This window comes from Chamaea fasciata, unplaced genomic scaffold (assembly GCF_029207755.1).
Source record: "Chamaea fasciata isolate MVZ Bird 193981 ecotype frontalis unplaced genomic scaffold, bChaFas1.0.hap1 SCAF_8, whole genome shotgun sequence".
Lineage (NCBI taxonomy): Eukaryota > Metazoa > Chordata > Aves > Passeriformes > Sylviidae > Chamaea > Chamaea fasciata.
Window position 1 is genome coordinate 932,923 of NW_027094093.1, and position 20,790 is coordinate 953,712.

Consider the following 20,790-nt stretch of genomic DNA (forward strand, 5'->3'; position numbering starts at 1 on the left):
GTTTTATGAGCAGTGAATTTTCATACCAGGGTTTGTAGCTGCCACTTCAGGAGTGGTGGGCAGGTGATGTGCTGTTTACAATGCACTTAGAGGTGGTATATTTCTTATTCCTGAGTGCCAGGAGCCCAGCTGGGCTCCTTGGCTCCTGCCTCCCAGTTGACTGCTTCCTCACACCGGTGCTGGGGTTCATGTGTGAGTCACCTGGGATCAGCAGGTTCGCTTAACTCCATGAAATCCAGCAAATCATTGCTGAATGACTGCGTTATTGAACTAGTCTTGGCTCAGGAAAGCTGTAGGGTGCTTTTGGGGAATTACTAATCTAAATAAGGTTTGCAATTTGGGGGGGGGTTTTTTCCCCTTTTTTTGTGATTTTTAGATGGGTGCTTGTAACTTTTTGCAGATGTGTTATGAGGATTAAAAGCTGTTTGTCTTGCCTTGTTCAAAGGCTGTGGGAAATGCAGTGTAACTCTGGAAAATCAGATCGATTAAAAGAAAGCTTTGATTTATTAGAAAAAAATACTCAGTTAAGAAGTTCTTCATATATTGGGGGAGCCTGTGAGTTCTTAGCCCTTGTGAGCATGAACGTCTGGCATTTTTGAAACCTTTGGACAGAAGTTGCTGGTGTAGCTTGTGACTTTTTGGGTCAGTGCCAGTGCTGAGCTCTGTTGGGCTTGTTTGGGGAATGCGTGGTAGATCAGAGAAATTCCAGGTGTTTTGCAAATGAGGCATTGAAGGTACACTGTGTGGAAAGCAAGCTAGTTAACAGCAGGGATGATATCCATGAAATTTCACAGGATTTTGGAGTGGGTGTTTGCCCATGCACTTCTCTGAAACTGTGGAAATAGGTGCAAATTTGGCCTCCTTATGCAAAAGGTGGAATCAGGCAGTCTCCTCCTGTTTTCTGGGTGACTATTACAGCTCCCTGGAATGTGTAGTTGGCAGGGATGAATCGATCCTTGGAAAGCTGAGGGCCATAGATATTTCACGGCATGTAAGGAATTCCAAACCCTCCAAATGCCTTAATTCTTTGAAACTTTCACTGTGGTTCATGTGAAAGCTTGACTGCTTATCGCAGTATGAGGTCTTGGCAGGTGGAGGAGTCTGTGCTGGTGGGAAAAGAAAGAAAGTTAATTCCACAACTTTTTCTGTGGTTTTTTTTGTTTTTTTTTTTTTTTTTTTTTTTTTTTTTTTTTTTTTTTTTTTTTTTGTAGCCATATGAGAAAAAGATGTCTCCTTCTTATCTCCAGAGCATTGAGGATGCTTACAAGAGGACCTTCCTACCAGAGATCAGGTTAGGAAAGCAAAGCGTTTTGCCTCTTAGGTCTTTGAGCAAAAATGTGTGCAAGCCTTAAAATCCCTGCCAATATCAACAGGTCATGTGAAAAAATCCTCCTTGTGCTGCAGGGTGCAGTATTGTACCCTAATGAAGGGGTGCAGAATTTTCAGCATACGAACTGTGAGTGTAGTCACCTCTGCCATCCCAGAAGCCTGATGCCAGTGTCGGAAGATTAAAGTGGGCTCAGGAGTGATGTACAGAATGCCACAGTTGTGTTTGCATGACCTGAGGAGAGAGTGATGCAATGCAGGCTTTTCTCAGGCCTTTTTGGAAAGCTTTATGGCTTTTCTCTCCTCAAAAAGTCCTTTCAGTTGCCACAGAATCCCAGAATGGTTTGGGTTGGAGGGACCTTAAAGCTCATCCAGTGCCACCCCCTGCCATGGGCAGGGACACCTTCCACTGTCCCAGGCTGCTCCAAGCCCTGTCCAAGCTGCTGTTGGACACTTCCAGGGATCCAGGGGCAGCCACAGCTTCTCTGGGCACCCTGTGCCAGGGCCTCCTCACCCTCACAGGGAACAGTTTCTTACCAACATCCCATCTAACCCTGCCCTCTGGCAGTGGGAAGCCATTCCCTGTGTCCAGTCTCTGGGCTCCCCAGGCTTCCTCTAGCTGGGATGCAAAAGTGTTTGCCCTGTAAACCTGGGATGAAACAGAGCTTGCCAGCTCTTCCAATTCTTACAACAGAGCTCTAGGAAAATTAATATTGTCCTAAAAATACAAAAGTAGAATTATGGTCCCTCATAATTCTGGAAGGGAAGCTCTCAGAGGACATCAGATGAATTAGCTGTGTAAGTTCTGCTGTGTGCTGATGTAAATGAGAGCAGATTCCCAGGTGTTTTGTAGCCTGCCTGTGTCCCTCTGGTGCTTGCTCTGTCTCCCCGGGTGCATCAGTGTGATGGCTCTGGCAGCTGCTGAAGTGAATAACTCGATGTTGAGCCTGTCAGTCATGGAGGCAGGGGTTGTTGGTGTCACCTATGGTCAGTGGCCTCTCTGTGTGTTCCCACAGCCAGCATACGGCTCTTGGAAGGGAATGGGAAGCCTTGGGAATGTCATCCCCCTGAGGGCAAACTGCTGCAGTCACTGGTGGGGAGAAAACTGCTGCCTGTTCTCTGGATCAGATCGAGCTCCACATACATCTCATGCTCAGTGAGGCTAAGTCCTGCTGGGATTTCACCTCCTTGCCCTCTGTGTGTACATGGTCAGTACCCCTGTTAGACAAATCCTGTCAGTGCATGGGCTCTCAGCAGCCTGTCACACTGATCAGTGTCTCTGTCCCCTGGCTGTGGGGGAGCTGGGAGTGTATAAATTCAGCTCTGTGCACCTCTGGATCTCAGGGTGGCTCCAATCTGTAGAAGCCACAGCTGCCTTAACTTTTTGTTTGCTGGCAGTGGTGCAGGGAGCTGTGTTCATGCCTGGCTGTTACCTCTTAGTCTGCCTAATTTGATTCCCTGACTCTTGAGGATGCCTAAAATCTGATCCAAACAGGCTAAAAAGAGTTGTTACGGACTGCTGAGCAAACTCCTGCATGCTTTCCATGTTGAAGTTTGTTTGCCTGTTCCTTGAAAAGCAGTTTGTTACTGGGCAAAACTCCTGTTACCTTGTGCTGTTTAACTGGAGCAGCCTGATGCTGCCTGAAGTGGTTTATAGTGGATTTCTGCTTTAAAATTTATGCTTTCTTTCTAGTTGACTTGAATGACTAGTTATGAACGTCTTTTATGTTTTTATCGGTAGTGATTTGTGAGCTGGGTGCTGTGGCAGGTACTGCCTAGTGATTTGGAACAGACAGTGTTTGGGTTCTGTTTGATTTTCCTCTTTTCCTGGAGCTGAGCCTTAAGATTGGTAATGTTCTCTTTCATATCCAACACTGCTTCCACTGAGCAGCTGTTTTCTCTTAAGGAAAGCTCTGATAAGCTGCAGAGTCACTGAGCAGCTGTTTTCCCTTAATGAAGCCCTGATAATCTGCAGAGTCAAATCAAGAGATGGGATCAAGTGATTTGATCGGTGTTGTTAATGCAGTTGCTGGTGTCAGGCTCTGCTGAAGGCTGACCTCTTCCTTGGGCCGATATCGAGGAGAATCTCTCATTCCAGGTGCCTTCCCCATCCCTGGAAGTGCCCAAGGCCAGGTCCTACAGGGCTTGGAACAACCTGGGATAGTGGAAGGTGTCCCTGCCCATGGCGGGAGGTGGAACATGATGAGCTTTAAGGTCCTGTCCCACCCAAACCATCTGTGATTCTATGAATTCTTCTCCATGCTCCTAAACTTTGCTGTGTGATGTTTCATATAATGTTCATATTGGGCAGCTATTCCAGGGCCTTCCAGGTTATCCAGCTGGCAACAGCAATTGCCGAACGTGGCTGAACATGTGTCATGTGAAAGGTTCACATAGCAGCTTCTGTTGTGGCTCTGCTCTGCAACCGCCTCTTCTCTGAAGGCTGCTGGCTGATAAAAAAGCCAATCTTGTAACCAGGAAACATTACCTTTTAAAAATGTTTTTACACTTACAGATGTTGCTTCCTGCATTTGTATTCATTGAGCTAGCTCAACCTGAGTAAATGATAAATGAAAGTATTCTTCTCCTGAAATGACTTGCAGCTAGTCATGCACTTGGAAAAAGGGAAGTGTACTCAAGTTCTAGGTTAGACTGAAAATTTCACTTATTTTCAAGTAGATTGGGCAGCTGTAATAGGTCTAAATGAAAACAAATTCACATGTGTGGTTTTTAAACTTTTTTTCAACTGAAGTTTTGTAGATATCCAGGCCATTTGCCTGTTAAAAGCAACTTTTCACCTGCAAAGAGGCAGCTCACAGGTGCAACAGGAATTTTATTGCAACAGCTGGGGGCAATCTAAAAAATTGCAATGATTCTAGTTTGGTGTTTGTGCCTTTTAACCTCATTTCTGTTCCGTTTTGAAGCTCTGGGGGAGGATGGGTAGAGCAGGTTTACCAAGGTAATTCAATTTCTGTGTTCTTTGCAGTGAGAGCAGTGAAGTTCTGCAGTACACAGCAACTGCAGCTGAGGATGTGGAGAAGGTAAGTTTTACTTTTCTGGGAGTAAGTTTAATAGATTACCCTTATTTCAGTGAACTTTCATGGAGGGTTACTAGCAGAATAACAGAAGTCTTTTGCTTCACCATCATTAACTTTTCTCTCCAGCTGCTGTTCCCTGAGGGAAAAAGCACCAAGGTTTTTGAGGCTGTGGACAGCTTTGGGGCCCATTTCAGTTCTAGGGATAGATCTCTGTTAATAACAGTGGTATGATGTTAACTGGATAATAATAATCCTACATGGAATCTTGCTGAGGAACCATCCCCACTTCGGAGGAGGGAAAGGAGAATGGTCCATGGGCTGTCTCCACAGATTTTTTTGGGTCTTCATCCTAATGAGGGGAAATTTCTACCCTACTTATACACAGCCCAAACTCCCTCTATTTCAGTGTTAAATGCAGTGTGATCTTGGCGGAGAATTGAGTTTTATATATATATATGCAGTAGCCTGTACCTCATGAAGCTTATTAGCATATTCAGAGCATGCATTTTAATATTTGAGTGACCCTTAATCAGACTAAAATTACTTTTTTGCCTGAGGTGTCCTTCAAAGTTCTGGGTATGTGACTGTGTGAAGCAGAAAATATTGATAAGGACATCTCCTGGTCCTAAAATTAGCACTCCATCCCCTTCCATAGGTGCACTGCTGTTTGTCTCTAGGCCTTTTGGTTCCCTTTATAAGAACAGGGTTTTGTGCCACATTTTGGGTCCTCTGCTGTTGTGGATGGATTTTTTGAGTCCTCCTGCACTTGATAATAAGGGTTATCATTCATAACCAGTAGACCTGTGGGGCAGTGTGGGTTTATACCCCTAAAAAGGGGCTGGGGGCTTCAGTGTGACAGCAGATAATAAATAGAAGAAATACACCACAAATCAGGCTGAAATGAACAAAAAAGCTGAGGTTGTGGTGTGAATATAGAGAATCTGGAGCAATTACAGTTATTTTTTCGGGATAGCAACTTAGAAGCAAGGATAGGAGTTGAGAGCTGTGGTGTTTCAAGATGGGTACTTGGTGAATTAAAGGAAGGTTGGGACCGGGTTTAAATGCTTGTTTTTTCCCTGTCCTTCTCTCTGGACCCATCTCCAAGTGGTCAGAATAAAGCAGGTTGTTTCCTCCCTAGATTTTTTTTGTAGTAAACCCCATTGCTAGAGATTTCATTTTAATCCTTTAAATCGGGGTTTAAAGTCAGTCTAAAGCTCTTATTGTTCAAGGAGCGACTCTCCCGAGCTCAGCAATCTTGTCATTGCTCTAAGTAGGGTCATCAGATGCACCACAGGAGTCCTTAATTTGCTTGGACAAATCTGGACTAGGGGAAGGATTATTATTTGGAAGTTAAAGTACAATGCCACAGAAGGATTAAGGTTGGAAAATACCCAGTAATATTATCCAGCCCACGATGTTGTCATTGTCACTGTTGGGTGTTGGTGGTAGATATTGATACTTGGAAGAATTCAGTTGTTTTTCCCCAATTTCTGTTCAGATTCAGTTTCCCTTGGGGATGACACAGCAAAAATTTGGAAGTAACGGTTGGCAGGAGGGCTTTGGCTTTTAAGGTGTGTGTTTACACAGGTGCATCCTCTTGACAGACAGCAGTATTTATTAGCCTACTCCAACCTGTTTGCTTAGGGATTTGGGAGCTGAATTTTTTTATGGCCTTCTGGTTTAATAACTTCAGGGTTGCTCAGAGCATGCATACACAGCTTAAAAATGATTTTTAAAGTGTCCTAAAAAGGTCAGTTGGGGTTTCCTGTTGTAATTATTTTCCTTTGGTTGTGGTGGCTGAAGGTGCAATGAGTGCTGAAATGAGCTTCATTAGGATGTTTCACACTGGTTTAGCACGAGGGTAAAACTGGGATTGTAAAGTCAGCTGTATGCTTAATTTCTTTTAAAGCCTTGGATATTTGCTGCTAATTCCTGGGGGATACCAGGGCATTCCTTATAAATTAAGAAGTTGTTCTTGTGTCCTGGTTGGGAAACTGATGCCAGAAGCTGATGTTAAGGAGCTGCTGGGCGAGAGATTCTTTGGGCATGATGATAACAGTGAGCAAAACTAATCTGGATACAGATTTCTTTCCCCCTGTAGCACATTGTAAGCCCATTGTAGCAACTCTGTGATTAGTGCTGTTATCAGTTGCAGAGAGCTTCCAAAGCTTTGCTGTGGTGTGGAGAAGGAATTGCATTTGTTCAGCTTGTCAATTAAATAATTCAAAGGGATAATGGCTGTTTGTACTAACTTACCTTACACTTCTCTTGTCTTGGAGTTATGTTGCAGCAGTTTGTGCCTCAAAAGTGTTTATTCAGTCATGTCCAAACCATTTTTTCTCACCATGAATACAGTTCTGGTAAGAGTGGATCTTTATAGTTGAGGCTACTTTGCAATAGCACTTGGTTATCATTTTTTAAGTGGTAATAGCTGGGATCTAGTGTTTGTAGGGAATAATTACAGTGGAATTAGTGTAAAGAATACAAGGATTTTTTTTTGTTTCTCATTCTGTTGCTTTGTTGCTGACATGTGCTCACCTCTCCATGGGTTGACAATGTGCCATCAGAAATTTCATCATGACCTCGGCTTTATCCTTTTCCTATGGAAAAGGTCTCTGGAAAGGGATGTTTGGAGATGTAACAATCAACTCCTTCCCAGGTTGCTCCAAGGTGCTGTCTCCACCTCATCAGGCAACTGAAGTGCATCCTCCTGACACCAGGGCAGATTTCCCTCAGCTCTAGGCAGCCAGGTGTGATAAGCAATTACTTCCTGGAGCAGCAAAGATCTGTTTTCTGGTGGAGCCAGGCTGTAAATGAAGCTCAAACCTGGGATTGATAAGTTTGGGGATGCTGGAGGAATGATTTGCTGAGCTGGCATTGCTTGTTTGAAGGGTTCTGAGCTGTGAGTGTTGCCTTTTCTTTCACGCATGGGTGGGTCCTGATGGCTGCTGAAATCCTGAGCCCTTGGACTGCAGCTCCTGCAGGCCTGAGTTTTCCAGCCTGAAAACCAGTGATGTGAACCACACAGCACCAAGGCAGATGCCACACCTGCTTCCCTGCCTGTCTCAGGGAATGTTACTGAGCTTCTCTGGGAATAAAACCGACCAAACTTTATTTTTTGTTACAAAAAGGAGTTAAATTTAGACTTGCCTCCATTTCTTCCTCATTCTCCCTTGGGGGTGAGGCTGTACCTTCTTTGCTTTTCAGCCCCATGGCAGGTTAAGGAAGAACGGCTTGAATCAGGTAAGAATTTGGCAACAAGGCACCTCTCTGCCAGTTTATTCCCTGCCATCCAAAGCTGCAAGCACTGGATGTTAGGAGATTCCCCCCCCCATGTGTGTGCCCAGTGCTCCTGGCAGGGCCACAGCCTCCAGAAATAGAACTGGGAGATGATCATGTTATCTCTAGACATTTGCCTTGTTACTACAGCTTTAGCAGTGAAGCCTTTCTCATTTGTTTAATAACCTCTTTTGATTATTTCATTGATTTTTGGATCAAACCACCACTTAGTGAACTTTCTTTTCTGATTCTAGGTAATTGAAGACATCGAGTACCTGAAGTTTGACAAGGGGCCATGGGTGGAGCAAGATGATGTTTCTTTCCATCACTTGAGACTTTAGTAAGTGTGATGTCATCCAGCCACTGAGCAATTCTTGGCATCAAATCCCAAGGAAAATGGTCAAAGTCGTGAGTTTTTAAAGGTGGGGTTATATTTTGTAATGTTGGTGCTTGGCACTGGAAGAGGTGGTGTGGCATTTTTGCTGCTGAGTGATGAGACAGTAAGCTCCAGACAAGTTTGAGTGGTTTTTGTCAAAGATTATTGTCTGCCCAGATGGAGGAGATCAGACTCAGACAGTAGAAAGTGAATTTAGTAGAATTTAATTTGATTTTAATAATTCTTTGCAAGTGCACCATGTTTAACTTGTCAATTTTGTTTATATAAAATACAAAGATTATATATAAAGAATATTGCTGCCCTTGTAAGGCTGTTAATACCAGATGTGAGACAGGCTCCTCATTTTGCTGCAACTTAATCTTCAGACTGAATGTGCAGGTGGAAATTTCAGTATAGTAATATTTTTAAAACAAATTTTAAGAGTTGCATTATGTTCATTGTTTTCTGGTCATCTCACAGGTTAATAGAAATACAGATTTTTAAACTGAGTATCTGCGCCTAAGTTTGTATCTTTGTTACAGGCATTGGACTAGCAAGTTAAACTTTTTTTGCAGACTTTGATATTTTGTGTTATTTCTTACATTTTCCTTTTCTGTGCTGTTACTTCAAATACCTCCTAAAACAGAGATAATGCTCCTATTGTATGGGTTTTCTTTCAAGGAGTGATGGAGGATTGCAGTGAGCAATGCTGGGTGCAGAAGAGCAGTGCTGGGTGGTGTCTAAGAGAAAAAACAAGTCATGATTTGGGTGCATTTTATGTATCAAAGATGAGGTTTCTTTGTGTAGTAATTGGAGGGTAACATCTGGTGACTTAGGCCCTAAAAAATCATCACAATCAGACTTCCTTTGAAAGAGGAAATAAGTTGCTTGTTTTCCTGTAGCTCAACACTAGTGCAGGTATTAGGAAAGGATTATTAATTGGGGTGAGTAGGAGGGAGTTGAAGGAAACCTTGCGATTAGAACAGTGTGTTGTTAAGATACTGTATGGAAATTCTATTTCACAGTTTTAGAAGGGAATAAATTGCTTTAAGGACTCAATTTTTCATTGAACCCTGGAGGAGGGTGAGATAGTCTCCTATACATGGCTCTTGTCACTGTAGGTAATATTAAATTATTTCTTCTTTTGGCAAAAACGTGGGGTTGTTTGAAGACCCCAGAATGCAATTAACTGCTTATTTAAACCACAGAAGCATAAAATATCCTGCGTGGAAGGAGCCCACACTGAACATCGAGCCCAGCTCCTGGGGTTTGCATTTGAATCTTTTTTTGTGCTGGGCTTGTCAGGGCATCAGTAAAGGGGTGACCACACATCCTGTGCCAATCCTGAGCTCATGCCTCACTCAGCTGAGTGATGGAATCCTAGGCAATGTCTCAGGGAGTCTGGGAAGAGCCTCTTTGTAAAAGTGTGTGTGTTTGGACATGGTCTTTCCCCATGGTAACTCCAGAAACACAGGGACCCTGCTGCAGGTCAGCAGTGTTGGAATTGCCTGCTGGATTCAATGCCCAGCCCAGGTGTGAGTCCATGAAACCTAAAGTTGATTCTTTTCTCACTTTCTCCAATGCCCGAGTAGCAAAGAGCCCGTGGTCCCCACAGATGTGCAGGATCACACGTTCCTGTGTGAATTTTTCCTTTGGAAAGTGGTTTTCCCGCAGATTTGTCCCGGTGCCTGCTCATGTGCTGGCACATGCTGCCCTCTCCTGGGTGTTCCTGGGAGGCTCCAACAACTATTTAGGATCTTCTGGGTTGGAAAGGCCGCCTGAGAACATGGAGTTCACCATGCCCCCCAGCACTGCTGAGCCCAAGGCGAGCCCATATGCCCAAGTGCCACACCCACATGGCTCTGGAGCGCTTCCAGGGGCAGTGTTCCCACCATTGCCTGTTCCAATGCCTGACCACCCTTCCAGTGAGGAAGTTTCCCCTAATACCCCGTCGAAGTTCTGCCCTGTTTGGTTTTCTATCTGCAGTTGCTTCCCTTGCTGACTTCCCAGCTCTTGGGAAGCTGCTGCTGCTGTCAGCCCTGCTGTTCCCTTCCACCCTCAGCTTGTCCCTGCATGTCTGGGGGACCGGGGTGGGTGAGCAGGGCTGAGGAGAACTTCCTTAGTGCACAGTCTAGAGTCTAATGCATGGAAACCCCAGCGGGGCCTCTGAGTGATGAATGTAAATTAGCCAGCTAATCAAACCGGTTAGCCGCACCCATGGGCAATCAGTTGCATAATGGTCCCTTTTATCTCCCTGCCTGCCCTTAAGTGCTCTCCTTGCCGTGACAGCGCGGCTGTGGGATCTTGGTGAAAGGTTAAAAAGGGCTGCATTTATGGCCTGGAAGCTGGAGGGGTTCTCCGGAGGATGTTCTTCACATCTTCCCTTCCTCTCTCCAAGTGCCGAGTCCAACAAAAATAATTCCGGCTTTTTAAATGTCTCACTCCTCTGCTGCCACTGCACTGTCTCAGGTGTGTTTTTATCTGGGCCCTTCCCAGTGACATTTGTCTGTCTACAGGTATTGCAAAGTAAATCACGTTTGGGATGAGGAGCTGCAGGCTGGGTAACATTGCCAGTGTTACTTTATCAGCCTCTGGGGGGAACTTGCTGCGCTTGTTGCATCAGACAACTGCACAGCTAAATCTGATCTGTCCCTGCAGCTCCTTCAGAACCTGGGAGGGACAGAGACCCTGCAGCTCTGCTTCCCAGTGTAATTTTGATTAGCAAAGGGAAGAAGTGTTCCTCTTTAAATGTTTGATTTCAGACAGGAGGATTACAGGGGCTGGCGAGAGGTGTTGGATCTGGCTTTGAAGCTTCCGTCATGGAGATTTCAAAAATCTCATGAACTATTAACTGTAAAACTTCTGTCACTGCAAACTATTTTCTTTAGCACCTTGGCTCTCTCTTCATCATAAAATCATGAAATCCCAGAACGATTTGGGTTGCAATGGACCTTAATGCCTGTCTCATCCCTCCCCTTGCCACGGGCAGGGACACCTTCCACTATCCCAGGTTGCACCAGGCCCTTTGCACCCCATCTTTTTGCTGCTTTGCTGCCCCATCTTTTTCTTTTGTGATTTCCTCTTTGCAGTGGCTTTTCTAGGTTTGAAGAGCTGTTGTTGCACCTTCTCCCCTTTTCTTGCAGACCTGCTTTTTTCGGAAAATGGGGTTTTTTTGTTGTTGTTCTTGGTGTTGATTGGGTGAGTGTTTGCTCACCAAGGGACGGGCTGTGCCTCACCTTCTGTTCTGCCTGGCCAAATGAGGGAATTGGAGTACCTTTGGCTGAAGGAGGAATATTAATTTCATCTATCAACACAGAACTTACCTGTAATGGTTTTGTGGTGTTGGGTTTTAGGCCAGTGAATGCTTTTAGATCTCTGACACTTGAGTTTGTGACTATGCCAACTTCAGGTGTTCAGAAACCACAGCCCAGGCTATGCAAACTCAAGTTTTTTTCTTGGGTTGCCTGGTTTATTTATTTTTTTCTAACCAGTCTCCTGCCCCTACCCCACCTTGCACCTTTGGCAAGGGTCATCAGACTGATGTTCATGGTGTGTGTCCTGTGAGCTGCGTGTGAGGGAAGCAGGAATGTGCCAGTATTGATCCTTCTGCTTGTGCAGTTGTGCTGGATAAAGTATGTGAATTAGTGTGTAATAGTTGCGTTTGGAGAAGGGATGAGTTATCCATTGCTGTAGGGTACTTCCAGGTGGGATTCCTGTGGAAGGACCATAGTTAAGAGGGTTATATGAGCTAAAATTTGATGTTCCTAAAGTCTTGGGAGCGCACAGTCACATGCTCTCAGTTCCTTTTCAGATATGATCTAATCTGAAAGGTAAAGGTGCTGCATGCTGAGAGCTCCTTCAGGAAAGTCTGGTAAAGTGTCAGAAAAGAATAAATAATGATGATTTTCTGCTGGGGGAGAGAGAGGGAAAACAACAGAAACATAAAAGGTGCCTGTAAGTGCTTCCTGCTGAGCACGGAATTAGTCCTGGCAAGTGGCTGTGGTTTTGTGGTTAGACGTTGTTGTGGCAGGTGTCTTTGGGTGTGCTTTTGCTTGGCATTCCAAATTATTGCTGAAGGTGCAGAGAACACGGAGATTGGATAAAATGATGGTTTAAAGAAAGCTTTCATTATTTTCTTGTGCAAAGAAGTTTTGGGAGCAGCAGGTTTTGTAATTTGGCCCTTAACTAAAATGAATTGTGCCTGGGAGTTGTCCTCTCCAAATGGCCACTTGGCTGAGATTCAGGAAGGAATAGATTCGCTTCAAGAATGGGTGACCACAAAACCTTATTTCCAGGTATGATGTTGTGCTGGCTTTGCATTAATTGATTTGTGGTGGAAAGGGAAGAAGGAAGTGATTCTCTCTGAGAAGCTGCCACTAGCTTCCTCTGTGCCTCATAAAAGCAGTCAGTGACTAGTTTTGAATACTGACACCTTGCTAAACCGCTAGAAAGCTAAACACACCTATGTGAACACACATGTTAAAAATTAGAAAAAACCCCAGGAAAGTCTCTTTCCTTCTGGGCTGGGAAGAGGTAACAAGCAGGCCTGGCTCCCTCTTTGCACAGATGAAACTTGCATAGCACAAATCCTCTCTTAAGTGAGAGAAGAGGACAGAGTGAAGACGTGCAGAGAGACAACATGAAGACATTAAGGTCAGTGAAGGAGGAGTCTAGTCCTAGATGGGAGGAGAAAGAGGAGATGCCTAGTCTTAGGCTGAAATTCTTTTGTAAGGCCATGGTGATGGACTGTGATATACCAGAATATCCCTTTAATTCATGGAAAACATGTATGGGGAGATGAAGAGTGTTCAAATAGCAGATACGAGCAAAGGCATTTGTGTTGAATTAAGTAAATGTTGAAGTAGTTGTGATCTCATGAGAAGCTTGAACGAGAGATGAAGATGAAGACCTGCCCCCAGGGAGAGAAGAAGAGGACCTCTGTTTCCAGAGATAAAAATGAACTCAGACAGAGATGAAGAGAACCTTTGCTTCTGAACAGCTCATCTTTAAAATGGTACCCCATGAGTTTACATGCACCATAAATGCAGCTGTGGGAAGGCTGTGTGAAATGGGAGAGACTTCACAAATGCAGATTTCTGAGTGGCTGCTTTTGTGAGAATTAAAGCCACAAGAGATCTGTTTTCTTGTGGAGATATTCCCATGGCGTAACAAAAGAGATTTCTCTGCTTGAGAGAACTGATGAAAAACTATTTTTAGAGGTGATACACTGACCTAAGTTCCAAGTTTTGTCTCTATATGTTGTCAGTGGGAAAGGAAGGAAGTTGTGGGGGAGGGGAAGTGTTTTGAAAGTTTTATTCTGATTCTTATTAATTATTTTTTCCCTCTTGTAGTTAGGTTAATAAAGCTTGCTTTAAAAACGCCTGCTTTGCTTTTTCTCCTAATCCTATCTCATAGCAGAAAAAGAGTAAATAATTCTAGTGGGCACTCAACCCACCACAGATGTTATGCCTTATGTGTGCCTGGGCTCCTTTTTGTGTCTTTCAGCATGTGAAATACGCATTTGATGTTGTTGAAGTTAAATAATGTTGCAGTTTATAGGAAGCATCTTTGCTGTTGATCCTGATCTTGGAAAAGGGCATTTATCCTCACCTTCTCCTGTCTGAACTTTGACTGGATTATTGTATTTCCTTACAGATCTGTCTGTAGTGGGATAATTTACAGTGTGAATATCAGGGTATGTTAGCAAACCGGTTCACTTGGAACTCTTCATTGTTGGGAGGAAAGGTCCCAAAATTTATGATTTTAGGGTAAAAATAATTGCTTGAAGACGGTGAACTTTGCTTTGCTCAGGGCATGTGCTTGATGTGCATGTCAGTATTTGCTGAGAAATGTAATTCACTGAAGACAAGCCAATTTGCAGAGTTTCTGGTGTTGGATTTAGGGTTTGGTAAGTGCTGACTGGAAGGGGATGTGTTTTTGGCAGCCACGTGCAGGTGGCACTGTTTGCCTGTGGATAGCCACAGGCAGCAGTAGCCCTTCTAGCAGTTTCTCAGGCATTTTAAATTTGGGATATCTGAAGTGTCGATGCTGTGCAGAGTGGATTGGTGATGGATCCCAAGTTCCATCACTGGAGCTGCTGCAGTAGCAGCTTCCTTCAGGTATTCCCTGGCAGGGTGCTGGTAGCACTGCCTCCTTCCAGACCCTCTCACTGTCTCAGTACTGGTCCATTTAGGATGGGAATTTAGCAGGATAGCATGTGGCATTCAGTAAAACCACTGGTTTTTACACTGCTTTCATAGAAAGCAAAAAAGCCAGAGGGGATTCATGGAGAAGAGTCCCAGGAAGGACGGAGCATCTCCAAGGGGAAAGAACCTGGGAGGGAAGATTGAGAAGCAGGATGTTGGGAGCAGGAGCAAACTGGAGGTGAGGATGAGGGGCAATACAGCATAGATTTGGGAGAAGGATAAATGTTTGGAAAACAGCCCAAATCTTTGGAAGCTTTATTTAACAGAAAAGTAGTTCTTTAATCATGGAATGATGGTCAGGAATCCTAGAATGGTTTGGGGTTGGCAGGGTCCTTAAAGCCCATGCAGTCCCACCCCCTGCCATGGGCATGGAGACCCTCCACTGGATCAGATTGCTCCATCCACCTTGGCTCAGAATATTTCTGAGGATGGGGCAGCCACAGTCACTCTGGGTACAGCACTTGGCTGTTGCTGAGGCAAGGTGTGAACTGAGTGCTTCTTTTCCCCTCAGTGTGCAGGACAAGACTGGAGTGCTGGATTCCGTGTCCATCCCACACTTCATCCCTGAGATCACCATTGGCGGCACCGAGTATGACAAGATCTATCATGAGTACCGAGGGGTGAGTGCTGCTGGGGACACGGCCAGGGTACTCCTCCCTGCTGGGGACATGGCCAGGGTGCTCCTCGCTGCTGGGGACATGGCCAGGGTACTCCTCCCTGCTGGGGACATGGCCAGGGTGCTCCTCCCTGCTGGGGACATGGCCAGGGTGCTCCTCCCTGCTGGGGACATGGCCAAGGGACATGGCCAAGGGACATGGCCAGGGTGCTCCTCGCTGCTGAGGACACCCTGCCTGCCGCCCTCCTGCCCACTGCTACTGGGAGCTTCTGCATTTTGCCCAAATCCCCACCTTTTTTGAAGTCTAGCTTTCCTCCAAGAGGAATAACGAAGCAAAGGGTTTGTTTCATAAGCTGATTTTCTTTTTTTTTTTTTTCTTTAGATGTGGACTAAAGGATAAATGGTTTTCATTTGTTTCTGTTTCTTGTGCCCTGATGAGTCTGTGACCTCTGAAATCTAGAATAATCCCTTAAGTCAAACAAGAAAATTGGAAACCCATGGTGACTCCTTATCGAATGCTGAGGGAGGGGGTGTTTTTTTTTTTTTTGAGGAGGAATGAATGCTGCCTTGCTTCCCCAAAGTGCTGTTGCTTTAAATAGAGTGTTTCTGCACGTGGGCACGCATCCAAAGCCTGTTGTGCCCAGTGCTCTCGTACACCTCATGCAGGCTCCCACACAGGGTTTTAATTAGCTCCTGCCTTGCTGCTTCTGGAGGCAGCGGCTTCCAATGCCCCCGGAGCTCTGCCCTGGTGCTGCTCGGTGGTTCTGTGGCATGGGGTCCTGTCCCCTCGCACAGGGCTTTGCCTAAGGACCAGGTGTTGAAAAAGCTCATTGGAGAAGTTGTAGAACTGATGATAATTAATTCTGAGTGGCCAAAGCTACAGGTGAGCCTCTGTTTTCCTGTTGGGTTGAAATCTTTGCCACTGCATCTTACTATTTTCCAAGCAATCCTGAAGACAAAGGGAGGAACATCCAATATAAATTGTTAGAAACTGTGATTTGCATAATCCAAATACTATCATTTTTCTTTTCCTGGTAGTACACAGTCTCTTACTGAGATTAAAACGTAAGTTACAGATTTATGGACTTGTTTGGAAACTGAACTACCAATGTTTTCTTCTGGAATAGATAAAATATTCCACATAATTTCTTCTTCCTCAGCTGGCTGTGTAGTGGAGCGGCTCCTGGGTTCACACTGTTCTGCCTCATTTGAGATGTGACCTTTCCAGCTTGTAAAAGGGGCTAAAGGTTAAAGCAGCAGAAAGCATCTGAGGTTGTCTAATGGGTTTGAAAACTCCCTGGTCCAGCTGAGAAATTGCTCTCAGAATTTCTTCCTCCTTGCTGTCACATTCTTAAATACAAAACTTCAAGCCCGGGCTCGGGATTTTTGGAGCTCTTCCCTCCATGAGCTGCCTGCGCTGTGCAGCACAGATTTGAGCAGGATCTGCGGCATGCCTCATCTCTAGCACACAGCGTCCATCTGCAGTGCCAGTGCCTTTCTTCCCCGAGATGAGAGGGCTTTTTTTGGGCTGAGATGTCCCTTTGCTGTGGAGCTGGGAATTATTGAGGCTGCCTGACACACAGCTAGATGTGACCTCAGTGCTGTGTGCTGAGAGCCAGAGACTTCTGAAAGCTTTTTTTCCTCTGGCTGTACAGCAGCACATCCCTCTTTGTGCTGGCAGGAAACTGAGAATGTCCTGGCTCATCCAGTAACTGGCTGCCAGGGGAAATTTGTAACTTGCCTTGCAGATGTAGCAAAGGGATGCTTAGGAGTAGGAATATGGGTACCTGGGAAGGAAAGCTGTGCTCTTGGATTGCTCTGCTCCACACCAGTTAGTTGACAGCTGAAGCTGAGCAAAAAAAACCATTGCCAAAATACAATCTCCCTTCTGCAGCCTTGTTTGTAGGCCCTGATTCAGGAAAGTGCTGCAGAAAGTGATAACGTCCTTTGGAATCAGGAGGCGTTGCTTGTTTCAGGAAGTATTCTGTTAAATTTAGGCTACATTAATACTCTTTTTTTCCCTTGTGAATGCTTGGATACTTCTAATCCTTTGGTGGTGTGGGGGGCGTACAGGGATGCTGCACAATGCAAAAGACACGGAGTTTTCCTGTTTTCCATCAGCTACTGGAAGGGGAAGCACAAAGCCAGCCCCACCTGCTGTTTTGTGTTCTGAGGATTGCATTCTTTGTGCTGAAACTTTGAAGATCTGGGGTGGGGTTTTTTTTGTTGGTTTTTTTTTTTACCATCCAACTTTGTTTAGCAAATGAAGGGCTGAATTTTTTTTCTCAGGCAAGGCTCCTGTGCAGAGGTGATCCAGCAAGAGGCCAACCAGCTCAGGCACAGAGAGCAGATGAGCTTCCAGACACTCAGATTTGGGCTTGGGAGGTGGTTGGGTCTGTGAACAGGGAATCACAGCCCCCTGCCTTGCCCGTGTCTGTGCAGGGATGGTCACGGCTGTGCTGCCACTGTGGCGTGTGAAGATAAAGTGTTTAGGCTCCTTGTAAGTGAAGTTTAGGCTGACTTGTAGGTAAAGGCTTAATTACGGGATAATTACAGAAGTTTAACTTTCCTTGTGGGAAATGCGTGCTTTTAAAGTCGCTCTAATGATGTTTACCACATAAATACAATGATTTGCGTAGGGGATTTTTTCCTCCTGTAACTAGTCGTAAATCCTTGATCTCTCCAATAGGCAGCGAACTGCTGTGCTTTTCAGAGCTCCGTGCACACAATTCATGCTGCCCTACTAATGGTGGTTTTCAAGGATTTACAAATTCCAGGCAGAAGCTGGGTTTTGTTCAAAACGCTCATTAGAAGCAACCAAGAAGGAGGAGGAGGGAACACTCTTCAGAGTTCAAGATTTTAGTATGTGTGCTTTTCCACAAAATAATGAGGTGGCCACATACAGTTCTGAATACTCGAAACTCACTTTTTTTAAATATATATCTTCTAAATGTCTTGTTAGGGCTCTTTTCATGTGTGAGGAGGTGGCTTTCTGTAGCCTTCTTATACTATGAAGTCCTCTGGCAGGGTCCAGCAGATCTGCTCAGGCATTCAGAAACTTCTAAGGATGCTTTTCTGGCAAGGGAGAAGCAACCTTTCAGTCAGGTTCTGTAGATCAGAGATAAGCACGTTCATTCTTCAGGGAAGCAACATTATTTTAGGAACTGTCAGACTAGTAAAGGCTTGACTATCCTTTTTTATTTTCCCCGCTTAACAACTGCTGTATCTCTCTGCCTTTCTTCCAAGTGCACACAATCCCCAGGGATAAATGCTCCAAACTCCGTGTGCACCCTGTGAAGCTGGAGAGCTGGAGCACTTAGGCAGATGTGTTTGCAGTGGAGATGAAAACAAATGGTTCTGTTTAATGGAATCAGTGTACTTAAATAATGTGCTGATGTACTTCACACTCCTGCTGCATCTCCTGGAGTGGGGAAAAACGGCTTCTTTGACGTGCGTGTGCTTTTCTGTGTACATAAAAGTGCAGCTGTTTGCTGGAATTCAGAGAATCAAAGAATCACAGAACACTTTGAGTTGAAAGGGACCTTAAAATTCATCTCATCCTCGCCCCTGCCATGGGCAGGGACACCTTCCACTGTTGCAGGGTGCTCCAAGCCCCAGTGTCCAACCTGGCCTTGGACACTTCCAGGGATCCAAGGGAAGCCACAGCTTCTCTGGGCAGTCCTGTGCCAGGGCCTCACTACCCTCACAGGAGAGGATTTCTTCCCAGTATCCCATCTAACCCTGCTCTCTGGCAGGGTGAGGCAATTCCTCCGTGTCCTGTGCCATGGAAAGGTAAGAGAAAGCTCGTATTTCCCTCCCTGTTTTCCTTTGTGGAAGACTGCTTTTGGAATATAGGGATGCTGAGCATGAGGCAGGGAAAGCTTGAGCAGATCAAAGTCCTGGCTACTGCTGTGAGGTGCAATCCAACTCCTTCCACAGCAGCTGCACAGCTCAGCTGTCTTGCCAAACTTCATCTTTGTACCCTGCTCCTCATCCTCCTCCCTCCTGCCCTGGGGCTTGGGAATATATGGCTGGCAGGGCCCTGTGTAGCAGCAAGCAGAGGAGAGGGAACAGAATGGAGGGGAAGGGAATCCCACACTTTTCCCAGGCTTTCATTACTCCTTTCCATGAAGGGTGCCACCTTGAGAGGGGAAATCCTCCAGTGTCTGCTGTGCCTCCAGGTTTGAGGTTTTTACGGGACAGTAGCTTTGAGTGGTGGAAGGTGAGCCTGCAGCACGAGTCAGCTCTGTCCCACAACCCAATGCAGAGAGTGCTGGAAGAGCTTGTGTTTGCCATGGGAAATCACAGCCAGCCCCAAAGGGAGGACATCTAGGGAAGACTCTCTAGGTCTGAGTGGCCCAAGAGCAGTCCTGGCCCTTCTTGGCAGCTGTGGGGCTGCAGGTGGCTGCTGGCAAGCAGAGGGTTAAGCGGGGCCCTTAGCTCCTCATCTCTGCTCAGAGTGCAGAGAACTCCTTGCATAAAATCTCCTAAAAGAGCTACAAAAGGAATACTTGAGCTTTCAGAAAGCCAGAGTCTGGATCAACAACAGGATCAGCTCTTGCCTTTGCAGGAGCTGAGAGCTTAGGATATCTTTCCTTCTCCATGTTTGTGATCGTTGCCATAGCTGCTGCCTTTGATAGAACCTTCTGTTTTCTCTCTCCTGCCATTTTTTTCTTGGCTTGATGAAGCATTCATTCTTTTTAGGATCAAGATCTCCTTTCCTAATTCTGTTTTAAAGGAGGTGTTTGACAGCTGTAATGCCCAGCCCTGTCTGCTGTTGAATCCAAGAAGGAATGAAAGCAGACACACAATAAATTAAAAAAAGGCTTCATTTAATGGTTTTGGGTTTCTTTCTGTTTTATCACTGCAAAAGTATTTTTAGCCCTTTCTAAAGTAACAAGCTGTTGCCTGGCTAGGTATCAGTAAGACCAGAAGAACCTGAGGAATAGCATAGTTGTTTCTTAAGGATACCTGGATCTGCTCCTCTTCCCACCTTCCCGCTTCTCCTCTGCTCTCACCAATCCTGTCCACATGGGGAGAGAGTGTGAGAGCAGCCCCTCTTTAGGAACAGGCAGCTTCTCCACCCTGCTACCCCTGAAAAGTATCATGGGCAGTTGGCAGGGAAATCTATCCCAGAAATAGTAGGGCAGAAGCCTGACGGACCTTGGAACTGTCTCAAGTCTTGGGTTTGGTGGTTGTGTCTGTTTTATTTTAGGTGATGGCCCCTGCTGTCCCAGGCAGGGGTACCTCTGTAAAACAAAAAGACTGTCATATCTCACTGGCATTAAAGTAATCTATTTTCAACTTGATAGTGTGTCCCTGTGAAAGGAAACACTTTATGTGGCAGCACATCCCCCTTTCCTAAACCTCTCTCAATCCCATACCTGTGGAGGGATGTGATCCCCAGGGTCAATCTGTTAAATTAAAATCAATTGGAATATAATTTAATAGAGGGGTAACATCTTCATGGATCTTACACTGTGAAGTAGAGTCAGTTTGAGGTGTTTAACTGCTTTGTGGCTTGGATTAGTTCCTTGACTTTTCCCTGCACTCTCTAGTGGACAGCTGATCCTCTTATGGGCACTTCTCTTTCCAAAGGGTTTTTATTGTCTGTTTTTCTAATGAATGAGTGAAGGGCAGGACAGCAATCCTTGAACAGTTCCAGCAAACTGGAATTATTTTAGCTTCAATTTAGTAAAGCTTTTGGGTGCTCTTGTTTTTTGGGCTTTGATGGATGTTAACAGCAGTGGGGATTTTATTTGAGTGAGGGATGGCAGGAGTGAGGCTGTAACAAACATCTGTCTGTGCCAGGCCTTTGGGAACCAAGCCATGCACACCTCAGACGTGTGGCTGGGGGGAAATGGCTCCTCTTCATGCTTTAACTGCTGCTCTGGAGCACAGGATCAGTGGTGTTGGAGAAGATCATTGAGTCCAGCTTAAACCCAGCAG

General features: G+C 45.3%; 1 protein-coding gene across 2 annotated transcripts in view; it reads left to right on the plus strand.

Annotated features, from left to right (window-relative positions):
• NDUFA10 (NADH:ubiquinone oxidoreductase subunit A10) overlaps window positions 1-20,790 on the plus strand; it is a 28,135-nt gene that overhangs the window by 3,350 nt on the left and 3,995 nt on the right. Inside the window, exons 6-9 of one of the 2 annotated variants that reach the window (XM_066189347.1) lie at window positions 1,212-1,291; window positions 4,313-4,367; window positions 7,898-7,983; window positions 14,737-14,845. In XM_066189347.1, coding sequence (XP_066045444.1) covers window positions 1,212-1,291; window positions 4,313-4,367; window positions 7,898-7,983; window positions 14,737-14,845 — 330 coding nt within the window. The remainder of the gene's footprint in view (window positions 1-1,211; window positions 1,292-4,312; window positions 4,368-7,897; window positions 7,984-14,736; window positions 14,846-20,790) is intronic. The other variant, XM_066189348.1, reaches the window with a different exon arrangement.